Genomic DNA, 20495 nt, shown 5'->3' with positions numbered 1-20495 from the left:
TGGGGTGCTTTTAGTTGGTACGTGGAGTGACTCCCTGTCTCCACCAGGGGAGTTGAGCCCTTGGAGGACACCAGGAGTTGGGGGTGGTATATGCACGCAGGGACATGTCATTCTGAACAATACCCATCTGCTGCCTGGTCTCTTGACGGTGGCTTTTCTCTTCCTTGTAGAGTGCCCAGTGAAGAATGTGATGGGATCAGTAGCATGTCTGCGGAGAGTGGCCCTGGGACGAGATTGAGAAATCTGCCAGTAATGGGGGATGGACTAGAAACTACCCAAATGTCTACAACGCAGGCCCAGGCCCAACCCCAGCAAACCAACGCAGCCAGCACCAACCCCCCACCCCCAGAGACCTCCAACCCCAACAAGCCCAAGAGGCAGACCAACCAGCTGCAATACCTGCTCAAAGTGGTGCTCAAGACACTATGGAAACATCAGTTTGCGTGGCCTTTCCAGCAGCCTGTGGACGCCGTCAAACTGAACCTCCCTGTGAGTAACTTGGGCAAGGCCAGGCCCTAGTCCTTGGCCTCTTCCTGCAATGCTCTTAGTGAGGACAGACTCATGGGGAGGTTGGAAAGGTATTTGGAGTCATTGTATAAGCATGGAGACCCTTGAGTAAGCATTTCAGCAGTCCCAGTAAGTGAAAACAGGGAAGAAGCAAGAGTGTGCTATGTGCCCTCAAAGGGAACTGGTTTCTTAGCTATTTACTTCCCAGAAAATATGTGGAGAGGTGAAATGGGGATGAAGGAGTGCTTGCAGCTTTCCATCCAGTTTCATCAGTAGCTGAAGTCAGTTGCATTTACACCCTGGGCCCTTTCTTCTCAGGCACAGTGTCTGTCCTTGGAGCAGAGGTGGTTGGTTGAGCTATGTGGGAGGGGAACTGACTTGATGCAGTGGTGTTCTGGTACTGACAACATCATCACCCTGAGCAGGGGGAAGGAGAAAGTAGAGGTCATCTCTCCTAAGGAGTAGGCATGTAGAAAGGACACCATAGAGAAGAGGGTGCCTCTAAAGTGTGCATACCTAGTCTCCCTGGGGTGAACTTTTTGCCCTGGCCTGTCATGGCCACACTGCACTTGTTATTTGTTCTTTTGTATTCTGGTCCTCTTCTCGTTCTTGGAGTTTTCCCTTTGCCCATATCCCTTAGTACATGGTTCTGAAAACTCAGATTGTATCCCTGACTAAACCTTGAGGAGCAAATGGTTAAATGCTTTTATTTTTTTCCTTTCTTCAAAGCATCAAGGACTAATTGTCTTTAAATTGCCATCTGCTATTTGCCAAACCCCACACCTTTTCTTAGTGAGGGGATTGGAATTAGATGATGGTTACCATGACTCAGGTGTGGTCTGCCAGTGCTGAAAGTGCATGGTGTAGGAACAGCCTTGGCCCTTGTCAGGTTGCCATTCTCAGGAAAGAGGAACTTGACTGTTCCTCTGTCCAGTACTATCTATCCACTGAATAATCCTCATATGCGCTTGGGGGAGAGGAAAGGCACTGTAGGCCTGGGTCATAAACTGACTCAGGAAAAGGGGTAAAGGCAAAAGGAGATCCTTATGAAGTTCTGGGCTTCAAGACTCCACTCTCACCATTGACCAGGACAAGGAGTAGAAACAGTCAATCTGTCACTGGAGAATGACTCTTGGGAGAATTTACTGCATGAGACTCTGGGCTGGTCTAGTGGACTGAGCAGGTCCACAGGTTAGGGTGATATTTCCAGAACCAGATACAAAGAGTGGAAGAGAAGGAGCTAGTAATGGGGAAACCAGGGGAGCTTTGCCCAGTGGTTAGGTATGAGGCCTACAGAAGAGAGCCAGGAGAATCACTGGCAGAGAGCAGTTCCCCAGGTTTACACATCAGAACCTACAGGGAGGTCACAGAGAAGGATTCCGACCTGACCCTCCTGTTGGCCTTTAGGAAGGCATTGGTGACCTTAGGAAGATGTGACGCAGAAGTAGAAACCAGATTCTCGCCGGTGTGAATGATCAGGTGAGGATGTGAAGCCATCATTTCAAGAAATTTGGCTTTGACGGGAAAGCTGGGCTGAACCAGGATGGAGAAGGGATGGTTTGTTACAGGAAAACTTTTAAGTTGCAGAGGCAAGGAGGGTTGAGAGGGTGATATAGAGAATGCAGGGGGCTGTGGAGCTTGAGGTCCTGAGATGGCAACCTCCTTTCTGGTGGGACAGACACGTGTGATAGGTAGTCTGTTAGGATATGGTTTGAGGATTTGGAACCACTTTCTGTAAAGTGGAGGTGGAGGGCAGAGTGTGCATCCTTGTTATTGTTGACACTCCTGGCAGTTCTGACTTAGGAAAAAGAGGCTGATGAATGGTGCCACAGACCAGATGTCTTCAGATAAGTGGGAGTACCAGGAGCTGTCTTGGGAGGGGCGGGGAGGGCCAGGGCAGCTGACAGCATTATCATGCTAAAACCAGTTTTCCAGAGACTCCTCTATGTCATTGGGTCCACCCTAAAAAGAATTCCTTCTTTCTCTGTTTTCTGATGCCTTCTAGATCTTTACCTGTCTTTGGCACCTGATTCATATTAGATGTTTCACTTAGTATATTTATATCATGTGTATGCTTGGATTGTTATGGCCCTAAACTCAATGCCCCCCCCCCCCCCAATCACACACAGAGTGCAGTCTTTTGTCGTCATCCCTTCTACCATTGTCCTGTCCTGTTTGCCCTTGTTCCATTTAACATACTGTGGCCAATTGAAACACCAACCATACTTCTAAGAGACTGTTGGCCATAGAATAATAAAAAGTTTAAGTTTCCATTGGGACAGATGTATCTGGACTTGGTTTTCTTGGATAAGGTGATCAGAGCACAATATAATACAGAAAACCTGGTTTCAGTCCCCCTTCATGGCTTCTGGGCTGGGGCTTCCAGTATGAATTTATAATCCTTGCCCAGGCAAGATTGTGATCTGTGTCAGACCTTACTTGTAAGCTGGTGGCTTTGGTTTTTTTTCTCATAGGTGTCAGAGCAACTTAAAACCTCACTCTGTGTTCATTTTCCCAGTACTGTCTACCACTAGCCTGCCCTTCTGCCTTCAGACTCCAACTTGGGACTTGGTCCTGATGCCCCAGCCAAGTCTAATCACGGGAGTGCTGACCTCAGAATGCAGGTCTTCGTGGGCAGAGTATATGCGGGTTCCCCCTGCCCTCTGTGCTCCTTTCATTTGGAGACCTGAGTGCTGCTTTTTGTGATTTTTTTTAAAAATGTTTGGTTTTAGAATAGGTTTAAAAAGTAAGAAAAAAGAGTTTAGATTTAGAGCAAAGCTCAGTGACAGTAATGTAAATTGATTTGAAGGGCTTTGAGACATCTATACCTGGATCTGGCTCCTTCTGTCTGACACTTGCAGAATAAGATACTAAGATTTGAGGATCATCTGGAGGTTTTTTTAATATTGAGAACTGTGAAGACTGATCCTTCATGGTTAAACTGGTTAGTTGTTCAACTGTATCTGGTTGCTGATAGATCCTTATTGGTACCAGCCTGTGTACGAGTAAAGGAAATAGCAGTTGCTGAACCTGATATAAAGTAGGGACTTCTGTTCCCAAGTTTCTTTAAAGGATCCAGTTATTAAAGGCAGACTGAGTGCTGGTTTTGTAGAATTTTGCATTTTATGAACATGTAAAATTTCAAATGGTGGCTAGAAAGTAGAACTGCCACAGGTGGTTTATTAGATAAGAACTGCTTCTTAAAAGTCATTCATTCTTGTTTTGTTTTTTTTTTTTAAAGGATATTTTAACATTAAAAAAAAAATAGAAAAAACATAGGTCTCAATAAGGAAGACAGTCTTTTCCCAGACAAGGCAGTTAGTAGACGCATACATTTTCCCTCCAAATTGCTACTCAGCATTTACCTTGAAGTTCCCTTAGGTTCACTCACTGGGGCTTTTTCCTATACTTGTGGTAGTGACCTGGAGTGAGATCCTCAGGTTGACCTGAGTGCCATGTGGAAACTCTGGTGACATCACCCTTTGCTCTCTCTGCTCTCCAGGATTACTATAAGATCATTAAACAGCCTATGGATATGGGAACAATAAAGAAGCGCTTGGAAAACAACTATTACTGGAATGCTCAGGAATGTATCCAGGACTTCAACACTATGTTTACAAACTGTTACATCTATAATAAGGTGAGAGGTAGGGGTGGCTATCTTAAGCTGCCCTGGGGAGGGAAGGAGGGAGAGGTATATCTGGAGTCCCTGAGCAGGGGTGCTGGGAGCTGGTAGGATTACAGTCTGAGGCAAAGCTGTTGGAGACAGAGTTATGGGGACCTGGGGTTTTGCTTATGACTAGGTGTATTGCTTTTGCTGGGTGGAGTTGCTGACCTCATTTTTATTTCCATGCTGGCCTTGTTAGCTTAAAGCATGTGCTTCTGATGCCCTGGGGATTTTGGTTCTTGAGCATGTCTAGTGAAGAAGGTGAGAGAAGTATACCATCTATTTGAATGACATAAATTGTCAGGTAGGAGCCGACTAAAATGTAGTTGTGCAAAGGTATATGCCAGCAGAAGTTTTAGTAAGGGACAGTGCAGGATTGGGGGGGGTAAGGGCAGAAGCTTGCTGCACCTAGAACTGTGGACTCAGTCATTGATAAATAGTGGCTCTGGAATCACATGTCCCCTGATGTCTCATGTATACACAAAGGTCACTTAACTTCATAGCCAAACCTTTTAACTCAACTGTGCCATGAGCCAGATCATTTTTTACAGTTCAGACCATAGATATGATTAATACCAACCCCTACAAATAGAATAGCCCTGGAGGGAAACCCTATACAGAACTCAATTTTTGACCTCTGCTGGTAGTGGTAAAATTGCCCATAAAAGATGGGTAGGTGAGTTTCTTGAAGTTTGCTATTTCTCAAAGTCTCAGCTTTCACCACTCAAGCGAAAGGGGTATATAGATGAGACTCTCATTTCAGATGAGGTACTGAGGAGATCTTGACTACTTTTCCTTCAGGTTCTTCTGGGAATAGCATGTTGTAGGTGAGGCAACAGAATGGGCACTGCAATATTGGCATTTACCAGGTCCCAGGGAGCTGTTCTAGGGGGTCATTGTTGGAGCCCTGCTATCATATCTGTGGCAAGAAATCTTGTGTGATTCCTGGTGAACTTGAACTGTGGCAAGGGAGGACCCTGACAATGGTTGGCATTTCTTATTGCTTAAGGCATTTGGTTGGTTTCTCAGACAGGCCAGAGCTTCAAGGAAGGTACAGGGGTACATCTGCTGGCTCAGGCACCTGCAGGCACACAAGTCTGTGTGGTATCTCTCAGTGAAACCATTTCTTTGGCCCTTTGGGTTTCAGATTGGGACAGACCCTGACCTTCGGGTAAAGGGTGGGTGTCACAGGATAGATAGCTCTTCTCTGTCTAGAAAGGTGAGGAGGGTTTCCCAACCCTCACTACGCTTATCTCCTCTTCCAGCCTGGAGATGACATCGTCTTAATGGCAGAAGCTCTGGAGAAGCTCTTCTTGCAAAAAATCAATGAACTGCCCACAGAAGAAACTGAGATCATGATAGTCCAGGCAAAAGGAAGAGGACGTGGGAGGAAAGAAACAGGTAGAGTGCACTTGTTTCCTTCTAGCACTGTTTGTCCTGCACTGAAATAGCAAGGGCATTGGCTTTATCCTCCCTAGTCTTTGCCCCATTCCCAAGCTCAGTGAAAGACTAGGAGTAATGAGAAGATAGCTAACTACATACTTGCTGCCATATTGCTCTTTGGATAAGGTGTGGCTGGGTTCATTGGTGGACCTGCACCTAGAGGAGCACATGTGCTCTCCCCCCAAGTAGAAATATTTGGGCCTTGCCTTTTTTGACGGACTCAGTTTAAAAGAAAGTATAATTTTTCTAAGCATTTTAAGTTGCTTGAATTCTTCACCATGCTGGTGCCATAGAAAATCTGTTGCTTTTCCATTTTAGAGAAAAGAAATTAATCGGACCACAGACAATTTTAACTAATTTTACCATCTTAGAATCTCAGCATCATTTTAATTATCTTCATGTGTTTGTGTCAGAGTGATGCCTGCTTTTGGACACTCAGTCTTTTTCAGTCAGAGTCAAGCCCTGCTAGTCTGTCTCTGCACACTCCTCACCCCTCTCTCTTCACCTGATACAGGATCCCAAGGCAGCTGGTGGGGAGTGGCTCCATTCAGTGAAATGTTTCTATCCAGGAAAAGCTCCACTAGGCCTTCTATATATTACCATCTATAGTTCGAAGCTGCAGAAGGGCGATGAGTTCCAGGGTGGCACATGGCTAAATTGTTTACTCTCTCCTGGCTTCCAACTTTCGCAGATGTGGTTGCTTCATTGGAGCAAAGGGGATCTGCTAGATTTCCCTGTAGTGTTGAGGGGTAGCCAAAGAAAGCTGGTCTTGAGTGGTAGCCATGGAAAGCTGGTGCTGTATCTGCTAAGAGGTGTCCATTGTCATTAAAACCCAGGAGCCCTGCCCTCACTCACTGGAACCAGGGGTTTGGTCTGAGCAGATATGGGGCACCTTTCTCTGTTTCATTTCTTAGGGGAAGCCCGAGTAGTCCCTGGAGAAAGAGAACTGGAAAACTTATAGAAGCTCACCCTTGCTCCTTGGGGTTCCAGAAGGATCCCCCCACCCACCGTGAAGGCTGCTTTTATAGAGTGCTGTTCTTTTTCATGCAGCCTGTGTGCATGGGAGGATGTGACAATTCAATATGTGGTCCTAGGTCCTTTCCCTGTTAGCAAGTCAAAGTCTATCATGCACATCTAAGCTCTGATCATCATCTACTCTTGGGGTTGGCTAGTGATGCCAGGTGACAACTGTTTGTGGACTCATCTGCACAGCTGCAATAGTCTCGCCTTCCCAATGGCTCAGGGAGGTCAGGGCTTGCCAGATTCCAGAGTCAATACCTGCCCCCTGCTGGAGACACTCAGAAGGCAGTGAGCACTTCAGGAGTTAGGACAGCTCTGCCTGAAAATTCCAAGAACATTTTGAGTTCTCTGTCTACAATGTGACTGCTCTCCAAGTCCCTTGGGCAGGTGGACTGATTTGGCCAAGGTCCATGGTGTGCATGCGGTTCTGTCTCTTAGGCACATGCCATACCCACACAGATGTGTGTTCACCATGTGTGGCAGTGTCCCCGTAAAGTCAGCCAGTATATGTCAAAGGTCAGCCAGTGTGTGTCAAACACAGCATCTAACCAACTGTCCTTTTTATGATTGGTAGGGACGGCAAAACCTGGTGTCTCTACGGTACCAAACACAACGCAAGCATCAACTCCTCCGCAGACCCAGACCCCTCAGCAGAACCCTCTGCCTGTGCAGGCCACACCTCACCCCTTTCCTGCTGTCACCCCGGACCTCATCGTGCAGACTCCTGTCATGACAGTGGTACCCCCCCAGCCACTGCAGACACCCCCGCTGGTGACCCCCCAGCCACCACCCCCACCTGCTCCAGCCCCTCAGCCCGTACAGAGCCACCCACCCATCATTGCGGCCACCCCACAGCCTGTGAAGGTGAGCATCCTGTGCGTGCTAACTGCTCCTACCCCCTCCGCCAACTGCTCCTCTTACGTGCCATGACAGTGAGGCTCGTGGGGGTGTCATTTGGCTTCACTAATGCTTTGTTCAGGACCTGTCCTGGTGCCTAGGGTACTGTTAGTGTTTCTAAGTGGGTCATTGTTGACCCAGATCCTGTATTCTAGTCCCATCTCCTAAGGCTTGCTGCCCATTCCATTTCTCGCTCTTGCCTGTACATATGTGCAAATGTGCTCTGAATATATGTGCCTCCCACTTGGTGGCCAGAGTACAGGGCTGACTCAAAGAGCTGTCCAGCCTTGTATAGATAGCTATACTTCAGACGCTTTCTTTGGCCTCTGATGCAGAACTGCCCTCAGTTATGTACTTTCTCCTGCTACTGGTAGGGTCTCTGCCATTCCAGCTGCAGAACAGAGTGGTGGGACAGGCTGTCTCTATTATCAGTCCTTCATCTGTGAAATTGTGGGCCCCATTCCATGTGAGTGTTGGCATCCTAGAAAGGACCTCACTCCAGGAGTGCCCCCGAGGGACAGCTGTGCAGGCACTACCTCTGACTGTGCCTATCGTGCCTGTGCTCTCGGCAGACAAAGAAGGGGGTCAAGAGGAAAGCGGACACCACCACTCCCACCACCATCGACCCCATTCATGAGCCGCCCTCATTGCCCCCGGAGCCCAAGGCCACCAAGATAGGCCCCCGGAGGGAGAGCAGCCGGCCTGTGAAACCCCCGAAGAAGGACGTACCCGACTCACAGCAGCACCCAGCACCAGATAAGACCAGCAAGGTCTCAGAACAGCTCAAGTGCTGCAGTGGCATCCTTAAGGAAATGTTCGCCAAGAAGCATGCTGCCTATGCCTGGCCCTTCTACAAGCCCGTGGATGTGGAGGCACTGGGCCTGCACGACTACTGTGACATCATCAAGCACCCCATGGACATGAGCACAATCAAGGTAAGCAAGTACACCCCTGAGCTGAGAGTGGAGAGGGGCTCTGGAGTCAAGGAAGGTCGGGACCTGTCCAGTAGAATATCTGTGGGAGATGATGTCCACGGGAGATGGTGAAACTGCCCTAAGAGCAACATAGACTTTCTCGTCAGCTCAAAGGCACCCAGCACCCTCTGCTGGAGATTGTGGGGACATTCTCTGAGACAGCATGCCGGCAATTTTGGTCAGATGGCAATGTTGCCCTCTTCTGAGGATGAGCTTTTTGTGGTCATGGTTCTCTGTGCCCATGGGCACTTTACCTGAGGCAGAGGCTCCAGGAGAGTGTAGAGTCTTGTGACTTTGTCAGGCTTTGTGATGGAAAGAGTCTAGATACAGAAGACACATGACAAATCTGTAGTATTTAAGGCCAGAGAGGATTTTATTAATTTATTTTAAAAAAATTTATTTATTTATACAAGAACCAGGGTACAGGCCAGACATGTGGGAGGGTGAGAGGATTCTCCAGAGACAGAGCGGGAATAGAACAGGCAGAACGACCAAAATACACTGCCATGGGGAGCAGCAAGACAGGAGAGGTCTGGCTCACCATGCGGGTTGCTCTGCGGCCGGCGGGGATCTAACTGGCACTGCAGAGGCTGCGGACAGCTTCACAGCACTGCACTCAACTGCCTGCGCCACCAGGGAGGCCCCAGAGAGGATTTTATTTAAAGCATTTCTACTCTTTTGATCTTCTGGGAGTGGTGAAAGCCTGTGCCAACATGGGGTAGGTAGAGCAGGGGAGCAATGCTGTGCTGCTTTTGACCTTTATCCCGTCCTGTGTCATTAAGGCACATAAGCACCAGGTTAGTGTTGGTAGTACCCAGGCCTTCCCTTTGGTTCTGCCTCAACTCTGCCCTCTTGGATTCTGTGTTCACTTGCCCCTTCTAGAGTAACCCTGGTGGAAGGGCTTCTAGCTGGGTAGTCCTAGCGTTGAGACTTGCTATAGTATCTCCTTGTCCACCTGATACTGAGAACCAGGGTGAAGGCTCCTCTCCCACTAAGGTCTGGGTTAAACCCAGAGCTCCTATGGGCAGTGCTCCCTGCTGCCACTTCCCTTCAAAGCACAGACATACACAGCTAACCAGGACCTCTGTTGTCTCTCTAGTCTAAACTGGAGGCCCGTGAGTATCGTGATGCTCAGGAATTTGGTGCTGATGTTCGATTGATGTTTTCCAACTGCTACAAGTACAACCCTCCTGACCACGAGGTGGTGGCCATGGCCCGCAAACTGCAGGTGAGGCTGTGGAGAGGTTGTGGTGCCAGACCTGCAAAGAGCAGGTGGGGTTCTGGGTGGGCCTTCATAGGCATTCGCAGTTTCATTTTTGTCTCCTGCTTTGGTATGATGCCCTGCTGCTTTGGACGAGTGGACTCAAGTCAGAATAACATGACATTTTACATTGGGAGTGTTTCATTATAATTAACACACATGATAGTTGGTTTTGATTTTGGTCTTAAGTATTTTGTTTTGAGGTATCCCAGTAAGACCCCATCCCCTTTATCTGCATTCAGCTGTCCTTGGCCAGAAGAGCATGCTATGCATGACCCAATCGCTTCTCCAAAACAGACCTATTTCAAGTGGAAGAGGGACACTGTTGCTAGGTAGACATTTTGTTGCAGTTGTCAGCTGACATACTGACATTTCCTTCATTTCCTCATCAGAGCTTTGAAATTGTATGTTTGCCTTCTAGTTGCAAGGTGGCTGCTTGTTAATGTTCCATATATGCCATGTGGTCAGTTTCCTAATGAGAGAAGCCCACTTTCAAGTTGTCACCTCAGTGGTACACGCTATAAAGTGCATACTTTGATAGAAGGGTGATAGATTACAGATAGATATGAACTAACTCCACATCTGTTTATTTTTTAAAAAGAAAAAAATATTCCCAGTTTTAGTAGTGGTTTCTGGATAGCACAATGAGGAGTCAGAATTATGGAGAATAAAGTCAATATTTAATGCCTTTATTTATTTATAAAGATTTATTTATGCAATAAGAGCTGGGGTGTAGGCCAGAGGTAAGGGGTGGGGAGTGGATTCACCAGAGACAGAGTGGAGAGCAGAATCAGCGGATCTACTGAAATACACTGCTGAGGGGAGCAGCAGGTGAGACAGGAGAGGTCTGCTGTGCCATGTGGGTCACCTCCCTGGCCAGAGATTGAACTCATGCTGCAGTAGCTGCCAATAGCTTCCTAGTGCTAAGACTTAACCCCCTTTGCCACCAGGAAGGCCCAATATTTAATGCTTTTATAATCTGCTTTTTCTTTTAATCTTTACAGTGGCAAGTATAATATAAAAATTCCCAGCTTCTTTTTCCCCAAGACCCTGAGTTACTTCTGCTGTATTTTCTGAGTTGGCGGGGAGGATGCCTTATCTTTTCACTTGAGACTACCCTTGAGCTTGCTTGTGCATTTTCCATTTGGGGGTTCAGGCTTTATAATTTTGCTGCAGTTTTCATACATGGCCACCAGGTGGCCAGTGTGCACTTGGATCTGCAACTTAGGCGCCCCCCCCCCTTCCCTTCCCTCTCCATCCTCCCTTTGAGGACTGAGATCCATGCCCTTTGTTTGCCTTCATGCAAACTGCTAAAACAAAGCAAATTCATTGCCAGCACCAAAAGGTTGTTACTTTGAACTTCTAAACAAATTGGCTCCAAATTGCCAGGCTGGGTCCTCAACACAGGGGTCCACTTCATGTGTGAGCAATGTGTCCCTTAGCATGGATTGCCTCTACTCCCAGCCCATTTTGCCTCCCTCAGTGTGGGTTGCATGTTACTGAAAGTGTCGTTGCCAGGTGTCTCTGCTTCAACAGCAGAGTTGACATGAAGGCCTTCCTATATGAGCTTCTCATCTGGAAGGCAGTTGCTGTGTTTGTGGCTTTTCAGGTTTTGTTTTGCTTCTTTCTCTCTACATGCTCCTGAATCTGCATGGTTTAGCTGATCCCACTGCTTTAGCCTAGTGGGGAAGGGGGATGAACAAGGCCCTCTCCTTTTTGCTTCCATGAGAGTTGTTGGGACCAATTATTTTCTTGATTAGACCAGAGGGTGAGATTTACTCAGAACGTGATATGGAACTGGATCATCCCACTTTGTTTTCTTCTTACAGCCTTCTAAATTTCAGGCCTTTAGGAAACTGTATCTGTTGTCTTACAGCTTAACTCACAAAAAGGTCAGGAGCTTCTACACTTGGGGCTTCCTTCCGACCTTGAAGGCAGCTTGGGCTGAGTGTCCCAATGCAGCTAGTGGGCACAGAACTACTGGTGGTACTACTCTCCACTCTGTGCTTTGTTGTGAACTGAAAGGTATTTTGGAAGTTTGGTGCTTGGGTCGATTGTCAGTTTTATTTTGAGAAAACATGACCATTCAAAGTGGTATACAGTCTTTATATAGCAAAGAAAACATTAGCTGAAAAAAGTACATTGGAATCCTGAGTTAGATCCCAGAGATAGGAAATTCGGGGGGTATGTGTGTCTGAATCTCTTCCCCTCATGGCTGTACCCCCAGCACCTGGCACCTGGTAGGCCTCTTTCCACTTGGGTTCCCTGCCCTTTTCTGGACCAGGCTCCAGGCAATATCTGGGGTTATCTGAGGGGGAGCCGAATTTTAGCCAAAGGGCATCCCCCAAGGAGCTCCAGCTGTCCTCCACTACTGGCTGTTTTGGGGTTTTTTGTGTTTTTTTTTTTTTTTTTTTTTTTAGTTTGTTTTTGTTTTTTTTTTGAAGATTTATTTTTTTATTTTATTTATACAAGCACTGGGTACAGTCAGAAGCGCAGGAGGGTGAGAGAATTCACCAGAGCCAGAGCGGGGAGCAGAGCAGGCAGAAGGACCGAAGTACACTGCTGAGGGGAGCTGCGGGCGGCAGGAGAGGTCTGCGCGCCATGTGGGACCCTCCTCCAGTGGCCGGGGAGCAGCCGGGGATCGAACCGGCGCTGCAGAGGCCGCGGGCAGCTTCACAACCCAGCGCTCAACCGCTGCGCCACCGGGGAGGCCCTTTGTTTTGTTTTTTAATAAAGGTTTTTCTTTTTTCAGATTTTTTTTTTTAATTTTTGTGTACAAAATCAGGGGTATAGACCAGAGGCCGGGTGAGAGGATTCACTGGAGACAAGAGTGGGGAGCAGAGCAGTCAGGTTTACTGAAATAAACTGCTAAGGGAAACAGTGGGCGAAGATAGGAAAGGTCTGCTGTGCCATATGTGGGTTAGTCAGGGCGTAGAGGTGTTAATGCTGAAATTTAACCCCTAGGTCACCAGGGAAGTCCCCACTACCAGGGGGATAAGAGGGTGGTCTTTGGACATAAAACCTCCCAGCACCCCAGCATCGGTTTCACTAAAGGGAATGAGGACCTGTTTCCCCAATGAATCTGATGACACCCAGTTAGGTGATGCTATTCAGTATTATAATGAGAAGGAGATGCTTGTTCTGAAACTATTGTGCTTTGCTAATGCTGAGAATTCACTTGCAACCCAGAGTGTTAGAGTGGGTTGGAGATTTGGGCACATCTGCAAGAGATGCTGCTGGTTTTGCAGTGGATGTGGTTGTTGGAGGTATTCATGTACCATCACTGTCCTCCCTTAGCAGCCACTTCCCCTGAGTACAGCTTGTTAGGTTTGCTGCCCTTTTGCCCGACCCCATGTTGGTGCTATCCTGCCTGGATCTCTGTCTCAGCTGCCCTTTCCTGCATAGGTTTCAGGTCCCATGTGCTCAGCACCACCTGAGCACTTAACAGGCCTTCCACAGCTGCTTGTTTATGTCCCTTGAGAATAGGGTACAATACACATCATTCCTATTTACTGCAGAGCTGGTATCTAGCAGGTACAAGATGGTCTTGGCTACTTGGGAAGGTTTCCTGCAATAGCAGGAAGGTTTCACTGCTCTAGAGCTGTATGTGTTTCCCTGATACACCAAACTGGGACCGGAGCAGACTGGAGGATGATGTTTATGCAGTAGGGTGTGACTGGAAGCTGGCAACCCCAGTGCCATAGGCCCTGGGATGCCTTCCCAGCCAGTCCTGCTTAGTCTCCTGTCTATTGCTTTTGATTTTGGGATCTTGGGGAGTATAAGTGCCTCCACAATACTACAGCCTGAAGGAAGGACCAGGAATGTCCTTGTGACCAGGTGGTACTGTCTGGCTGCTCCCGCTTGGTAAATGGTCACCTCTCAGTGCTCGACTCACTTCTCTAGCCTGCCCACTGTTTCTGGACAGCAACCCTGGCTCTTCTCTGGATACTAATGTGAGCCAGTTGGGGACTTGAGCCTCCTGCATCCAAGATACTGGGGTCAGGCAGGGTCTGTTCACTGATGGGGCCTCCACTTTGAAGTGAAGACCATTCTTTTCCTGGAATCCCATTCCTAAACAGTCCAGACAGTGATGGTCTCTGGTCAGCATCCCTCCTGTACATTTTCTTTGCCCTCTTACCTGCTCTAGGACTTAATTTGTGACTCCCTACACAGTTTCATTTAACTCCTGGATCCTAGAGTTGAATTTGTATTTCATAGGGGTCTTCCTCCCATGTAACTTGTCATCAGTACCCATGTCCATTATACTATCTTCCTCACTTTCCCTGGCATATCCTGGAGACTCCTTTGTCCAGTGGCATGGCTCAGTTGCATTGTCTGCCGCAGAGGTAATGTGAGGAATGGGGAGTAGAGACAGACACATACCTGCAGCAGCCAGGACTCTGCCTCCTCACTAATCGTGTGTTCTTTGCTGGGCACAAATCCCACCTTGGGACCTTTGCACATGCTATTGCTTCTGCCTGAACTGCTCTCTTTGAAACTGCAGACTCCACCCTCTCCTTGCCGGAATGTGGACTGGAGGTGGACAACACCTCCTACTGTGTTCACTGTTGGGTCCCAGTGTCCAGAAGCCAGCCTGGCCTTCAGAAGGTTCCCTTGGGATGTGCAGAGCCTCAGGGCACACTTTCTGTGGGTCTTGCCCTCAGCCCACTGCTGTCCTCAGCCGGCTGACTGCCTCCTGGGGAGTGGATACCAGGCCACATCAGAGCACCTTTCTCTTCAAAGTGAGATTTGAGAGAGGCACATTGGGAGAGCTGGGAGGGGACTCTCCATCAGTCCAGCCCTCTCTGCTCCTCATGGTGATGCTGGGCCACGGCCTGCTCACGGGCATGGCTTCCCCCCAGGATGTGTTCGAGATGCGCTTTGCCAAGATGCCAGATGAGCCTGAAGAGCCTGTGGTGGCAGTGTCCTCCCCGGCAGTGCCACCCCCCACTAAGGTTGTGGCTCCACCTTCGTCCAGCGACAGCAGCAGTGATAGCTCCACAGACAGTGACAGCTCCACTGATGACTCTGAGGAGGAGCGGGCCCAACGACTGGCTGAGCTCCAGGAGCAGGTAAGCAGTGGGCCAGCTCCACTCCCAGTCTTCCTAGATCCGTGAACCATAGAGGGTAGTCTCACTAAAGGTCTTCAGAAGAGATCCTTGTTTCTAGGTCCCATGGGACCAGTATTTCTCCCTTTTGCAGATCTCTTATTTGTTGATCCCACAAATGGGGGCGGGGCGGCAGGTAGGGCCGGGCCGGGCCATTCTCCAGGTAGAAGCAAGGCTTCTGGATCCTGTGGTGGCAGAAAGGAGGAGCTGAGCAAGAATCAGAATGTCCATCTCTACTGGGGCTGCCTGCCTGACTGTTCCTTTCTCTGCAAAGCCTGCTGTGAAGCCCTCGCTGCCACATGTCTGCCTTCCTACCCTCCTGCCTTCCTAGTTCCCTCATCCTTAAACCTTGACACCTGGGGTCCATTCAGGTTGATGGGTGAAATGTATTGCCTATCTGGTTCACAGCTCAAAGCGGTGCATGAGCAGCTTGCAGCCCTTTCGCAGCCCCAGCAAAATAAACCAAAGAAAAAGGAGAAAGACAAGAAGGAAAAGAAAAAAGAAAAGCACAAAAAGAAAGAGGAAGTAGAGGAGAATAAGAAAAACAAAGCTAAGGAACTTCCTCCTAAAAAGACAAAGAAAAATAACAGCAACAGCACCTTGAGGTCTGTGCCTACAAGACCCCCCTCCTCCCTCCCACAGTCTTTTCTGCCTGGGTGGGGAGAAAGGGACCCTGGAATGAGCCTTGGGTACTTACCCTGTATGGTGAGGGGGAGGATGGTTGGGATGGGAGTGTGGTTGGCATGGGAAGACTGCCAAAAGGGGGATGTGATAAGGCCTCTCTCCCACAAGTTTGGGGCACAGGTGGAGGAACTTGGTGTTCCCTGGGAAGCCTGTGCTTCTCTGCTTCACCTAGGGAGCCTCCCTTCCTAATGATATCTGCATCTGTCCCTCCATAGCAAGAAGGAGCCAGCGCCAATGAAAAGCAAACCCCCACCTGCCTATGAGTCTGAGGAAGAGGACAAATGTAAGCCCATGTCATATGAGGAGAAACGGCAGCTCAGCCTGGACATCAACAAGCTCCCGGGCGAGAAATTAGGTCGAGTGGTACACATCATCCAATCGAGGGAGCCATCACTCAAGAACTCCAATCCAGATGAGATTGAGATTGACTTTGAGACCCTGAAGCCATCCACCCTGCGGGAACTGGAGCGCTATGTTACCTCCTGTTTGCGCAAGAAGAGGAAACCTCAAGGTGTCCTTGGGCCCCGAGGCGGGTTATTCCCAGTACCAGCCTAGAAGACTGTTGGGCCCTGGGACTCTCCTTGGTGCCCTTTCCCTTAGGCCCATGGACACCCACGATTGACCTTCTGAACCTAGCCCTCTTTCTATGCAAACTTTTGTTTTGATTACAAAATCTGTGTCCTCAATGTAGAACTGGGGGTTGTAAAGTTTAACTCACTCTCTGTCGTGGCCATGCTGGCTCACCTACACCTTGCTCTGTCCTAAACCTTGCTCTCATCAGCAGCTTCTTTTATCCCTGGATGGCTGCCTTTGAGCTAGGCCATGGCAGGAAGAAAGATTTCTGGGTCTTCTCTACCTACTGCCAAATAAGTAGCTGAGGGAGCCCACATGAACCAATGTCTGTGTTTAGGGGAATAGCTTCTGAATCCTTGATGAATCCTCGAGAGGTTTTTCTGAGAGATTGAAAGATCTTGAAATTCCAGCATAAGCCCAGTGTTTAGCTTGGTTGCAGTAGGTTAACAGTGTGCCTCTAGGGAACATGGGACTGGTCAGAGTCTAGAATGATTGAAACTAGCCAGCCCCCTGCCTTGCTGGCCCTGACTCCCCTGGGCATGGGTGTGCACTTGGCTAACAGTCATCTCTTGGGTCAGGGCCTTGCCTGACACTGTCCCTGTTTGCTTTGATTGTAGCAGAGAAAGTGGATGTGATTGCTGGCTCCTCTAAGATGAAGGGTTTCTCATCCTCGGAGTCAGAGAGCACCAGCGAGTCCAGCTCATCTGACAGCGAAGACTCCGAAACAGGTTGGGTATCTATCTTCATATCTTGTCTCACTCTGCCTGAGCTCACACCCTTGCAGCCCTGTGTCTAGGCTACTGGCAATTGGAGACAGTTGTCATCCATCCCACCACCCTGTTAACCCTCTAACTGGGGTGGTGGTGAGTAGCGTGACACATGTCCCGTGGCCTAGGCTGAGGGAAGGACAAGTGACTAAGAATGTTGGTAGTGTAGAACTCAGGGTGGAGAGGGAGGGGAGCCCTGGGGGACGGGATGGGGAGTGGGAGGGAGAGGACACAGCTGCCAGTGTTAGGCTCAGGTGGTGGCATCCACATTACTGTGTGACCCTGCCCAGCCCTGTGTCTTAGTGTATCACAGCTGCATGCAGTGTGGCCATTCTAGGGACATGGTTGGCAGGGCTCTAGTGTTTGTGGTGCTGCTTGCAAGCTGCAGCCCCTGCCACCCGCCTGCTACTGCCCTCCTCCCCAGTGTGCTCCCTGCTCCTAACACGCCTGTCCTGTGCCTCTAACAGCCCCTTCTCCCACACTCCACTGGCCCACTCCACCATTCCTTGCCCCTGGTGGCTGGACAGAGCCCACCACCCACCTTCCTTTCCTCCAAATGTGTGTTTTCCTGATTATTCCCAGGGGAGCAGATGCTCAGACTGGCCCAGAGGAGAGGCTAGGGAAGAAAGAAGCCTGGGAACCAGCCCCTGCTGTGAGGCCGTCTATGTCTGGGAGAGCCGAGTTGTCCTGAACAGGTCTAGCTCTAAGCCAGAGAGCAGCGCTCTAGGGCCTCAGGCACACCCTATCAGGCAGGCTTCATTGAGCAGATCCACATGGGAAACATGTTTTGGGGCAACAAAGACTCTTAGTGTGTTCATGGACCTGTTTCGTCTCTGGTATTTGATTGTAACTGGAGATAACCAATAAGCCCCACTCCATCGGTTCATGTTAATGCCGGGACCTGGTGCCAAGCAACTGTGAGGATCCCTTAAACAACTCTGGAGCAAGTGTGCACATGACCCTGTTTGGGGGAGTGAGGGGTGAGCTGGACCTTATTCTTCCCTTTTACAGTAAAGCAGTGGATGGGATAAGGGCTTCTCAGTGCTCTGGATTACCTTGTTTTCAGTGGCTCTGAATGACATGAAATTCATTAAACTGTTCTTTATGCAGTTAGGGAACTCCTGCTTTATGCAGACTGCTGTGGGTAATATGCTGGCCTCCTGCCACCATCCTTTAACCCTTTTTCTTGCATATCAACTCCATCCCTATTGTATTTTAATTTTTATCATCCAGTAGGGGGCACCATGCACCATGCTTGTCCAGAAAAGGCTGGCCCCAAGCCTTAGCCCACTGTGTTCAGTGGCCTGTATTCCCTGAATGGCTGTATTCTTAGGCTTAATTAGCATTCCTAGTGGCCGTTGACTTTTCACTTTTGCTTCCAGCAATGTCTTGGGTCTGCCTTGGCTCTGGGTTTTTGCACTTTTTAAATTTTCTAGTAGACTGCTTCTACTCAGAGTTTTGCAGGCTTTTCTGCTTAGGACTCTGAGCCACCAAAAGAAAACTCCAAAGGCTGAACTTTTGGTAGAGGACCTTATAGTTAAAATTGTGTGTGTGAGGGGGATGTTGCTTTTTTTCCTGATGTGGCACATCTTGATGTCTTTACTACCGCTCTATGACCATGGCCTTTGTCTCTGACCCCCAAGTACCTCTTCAGGGTGCATTTGATTTGGGCGGGAAGGCTCCTAGTCTCTACCTCTCCACTCGTCTGCTGTGGAGCAGCTGTGAGGGCATTTCCAGCAGTTCTGCTGTGGAGATTGTTTTCTTTACTTTTTCACATTTTTTTCCCCCTTTAAAAGAAAGGGAAAAGATTGTGCAACAAGTAATCTGAGAGTCCTGGGAACAGCTGTCTTGGCGGAAAGGAGAGTGAGATTTACAGTCACAGAGCTGCCGGTCTGTAGGCTCCCAGGCTCTGGCAGTCTGGCCCTCACAGTGCACTCAGCTGCCTCTGACTTGATGCTCTTCTTCGGCACCCTCCCACCTTGAGTTTTGCGTGACTCCCTTTTGTCTTTGTGATCCTGGCTTTTCCTTTGCTGTGTACACTGGAGAATTCTGTTGTGAGCCAACTGGGTGCTTCTCTTGGGAGAGACCTGCCCCATAGTTTGTGCCCTCTACCCCTGAATTGACTGTCCACCACCCTGTCCTGCACTGGAAACTGCACAGTCTTCCCCAGCGGCTCCTCCAGCAGTTGCTGGGTTCAGGGAGTCAGGTAACCTTGATTTTCTGTTACCAGTTACGGGCAGTCCTACCAGAAGTGATGTTGGACAGGGGCAGGGTGAGGGTTATTGAAGGTATTCCTTTTGTCTTTTGAAGGCATAGTTGTTTTTGCCTTCCTGTTCTTGTGTTTCCATTTGGATTAGAACTGAAACTCCTAAGAGGGCTTATTTTGTCACTTGTACTGAGGGGTCAGTTCTGTCAACAAGGCCCTGAGACATGACTCACCAAAATGAAACAGGCACAAAAATGGGCTTGGGGGTGGTAACTGGAACCTCTTTTCTAGCTGCTGTCCACAGACAAAGATGCCACCATTGGCTGCTCGGGAGGGGCAGTAAGGGAGGAGGTGCACCCATAGACTTAGGAGAGGAATTGCTTTTTCTAGCTTGGTCCCATGCTACCAGGTTCCTTTCCCCTACCCAGTGGCACAAAGCATGGTAGCCCAGCCCCACATCTTTGAACCTGCTTGGGTTTTAGTTTTTCCTTGTGCTTGGATTCTGGCTAAACCTTGGTTCTGCTCATGGGTTCGTTATTGGGATGGGGAGAGTGTAATAGGGTACTAGTTCCACCCTTCTCCAGCCCCATGGCATCCACGTGTAGACCTCTCTGGGCAATCAGAGGTGGGCATTCTGGTTCCTCCTTTTCTGCCATAGTCATGGGTGGACTGTGGGCAGAGCTGGGACCTTGTGGGCACCAAGGGTGTCCTAGGAGTCCTCCCTCCAGCTTTTACACCATCATGTTGTTGACTCTAGGCTCTTCCCAAATGCCACCCACAGGTTTTTCTGGGTAGGGATGGACTGCCAGCTCATGTCCCTCTCAGGAGCACTCATCACCCTCTTCCCCAGCTACTTGGGCTGGACCGGGTAGAAGATGTGAGGAGTGATTCCCCTGGATTTGGGCCTGGACTTCTAGTTGCAGTGGGAGCACACTTCGGCTATTTCAGTCTCTTGGTTTCTTTTTTCCCAGGATTGGAACATGTGGGTGTTTCTTAATAGCTCTGGGGCTGGTGGGGGTGGGGGGAGAGGAATGCTTGGTGTTTTGGAAAGATTTGCACTGGAAATTGCAGAGAGGCCATGGAGCCTAACTTCCCAGACATCCAGCCTCAGCTCAAACCCCTAGGGTCCTTGAGGGTCTTGATCCCAGTCCCATCTTGGGACCTGCTGCTGCCCCCTCCAAGGGTGCAACACTTTTCTGGGGTGGGGGAGGGTGTGTGAGGGAGGAGACCTCTTATGAGGGTAGGATGGGAGTAGGAAGAAACTAGGTGACCTGTTACACAGGCAGGGGTTGCAGCTGGTGGGATTCTCCAGCTCATGGATGGGCGGGAGCAGCTTGTGGAATGTCTAGAGCGAAGCCGGTAGTAGGCGGGCTTTTCCCATGCACCCA

The 20495-nt window shown here is 49.1% G+C and overlaps 1 protein-coding gene across 4 annotated transcripts in view; it reads left to right on the top strand.

The window, feature by feature from the left end:
* Positions 1-204: 204 nt before the first annotated feature.
* Positions 205-20495, top strand: part of BRD4 (bromodomain containing 4) — a gene marked incomplete at both ends in the record, with an annotated part of 31815 nt that continues 11524 nt past the window's right edge. For all 4 annotated transcript variants that reach the window (XM_084249698.1, XM_084249700.1, XM_084249699.1 and 1 more), the window contains 10 exons: positions 205-489; positions 4010-4147; positions 5440-5575; positions 7212-7501; positions 8107-8469; positions 9608-9736; positions 14632-14841; positions 15286-15482; positions 15777-16072; positions 16752-16862. In XM_084249698.1, coding sequence (XP_084105824.1) covers positions 205-489; positions 4010-4147; positions 5440-5575; positions 7212-7501; positions 8107-8469; positions 9608-9736; positions 14632-14841; positions 15286-15482; positions 15777-16072; positions 16752-16862 — 2155 coding nt within the window. The remainder of the gene's footprint in view (positions 490-4009; positions 4148-5439; positions 5576-7211; positions 7502-8106; positions 8470-9607; positions 9737-14631; positions 14842-15285; positions 15483-15776; positions 16073-16751; positions 16863-20495) is intronic.

This window comes from Talpa europaea, assembly GCF_964194135.1.
Source record: "Talpa europaea genome assembly, chromosome: 12".
Lineage (NCBI taxonomy): Eukaryota > Metazoa > Chordata > Mammalia > Eulipotyphla > Talpidae > Talpa > Talpa europaea.
This window is presented reverse-complemented; position numbering and strand designations above follow the sequence as displayed.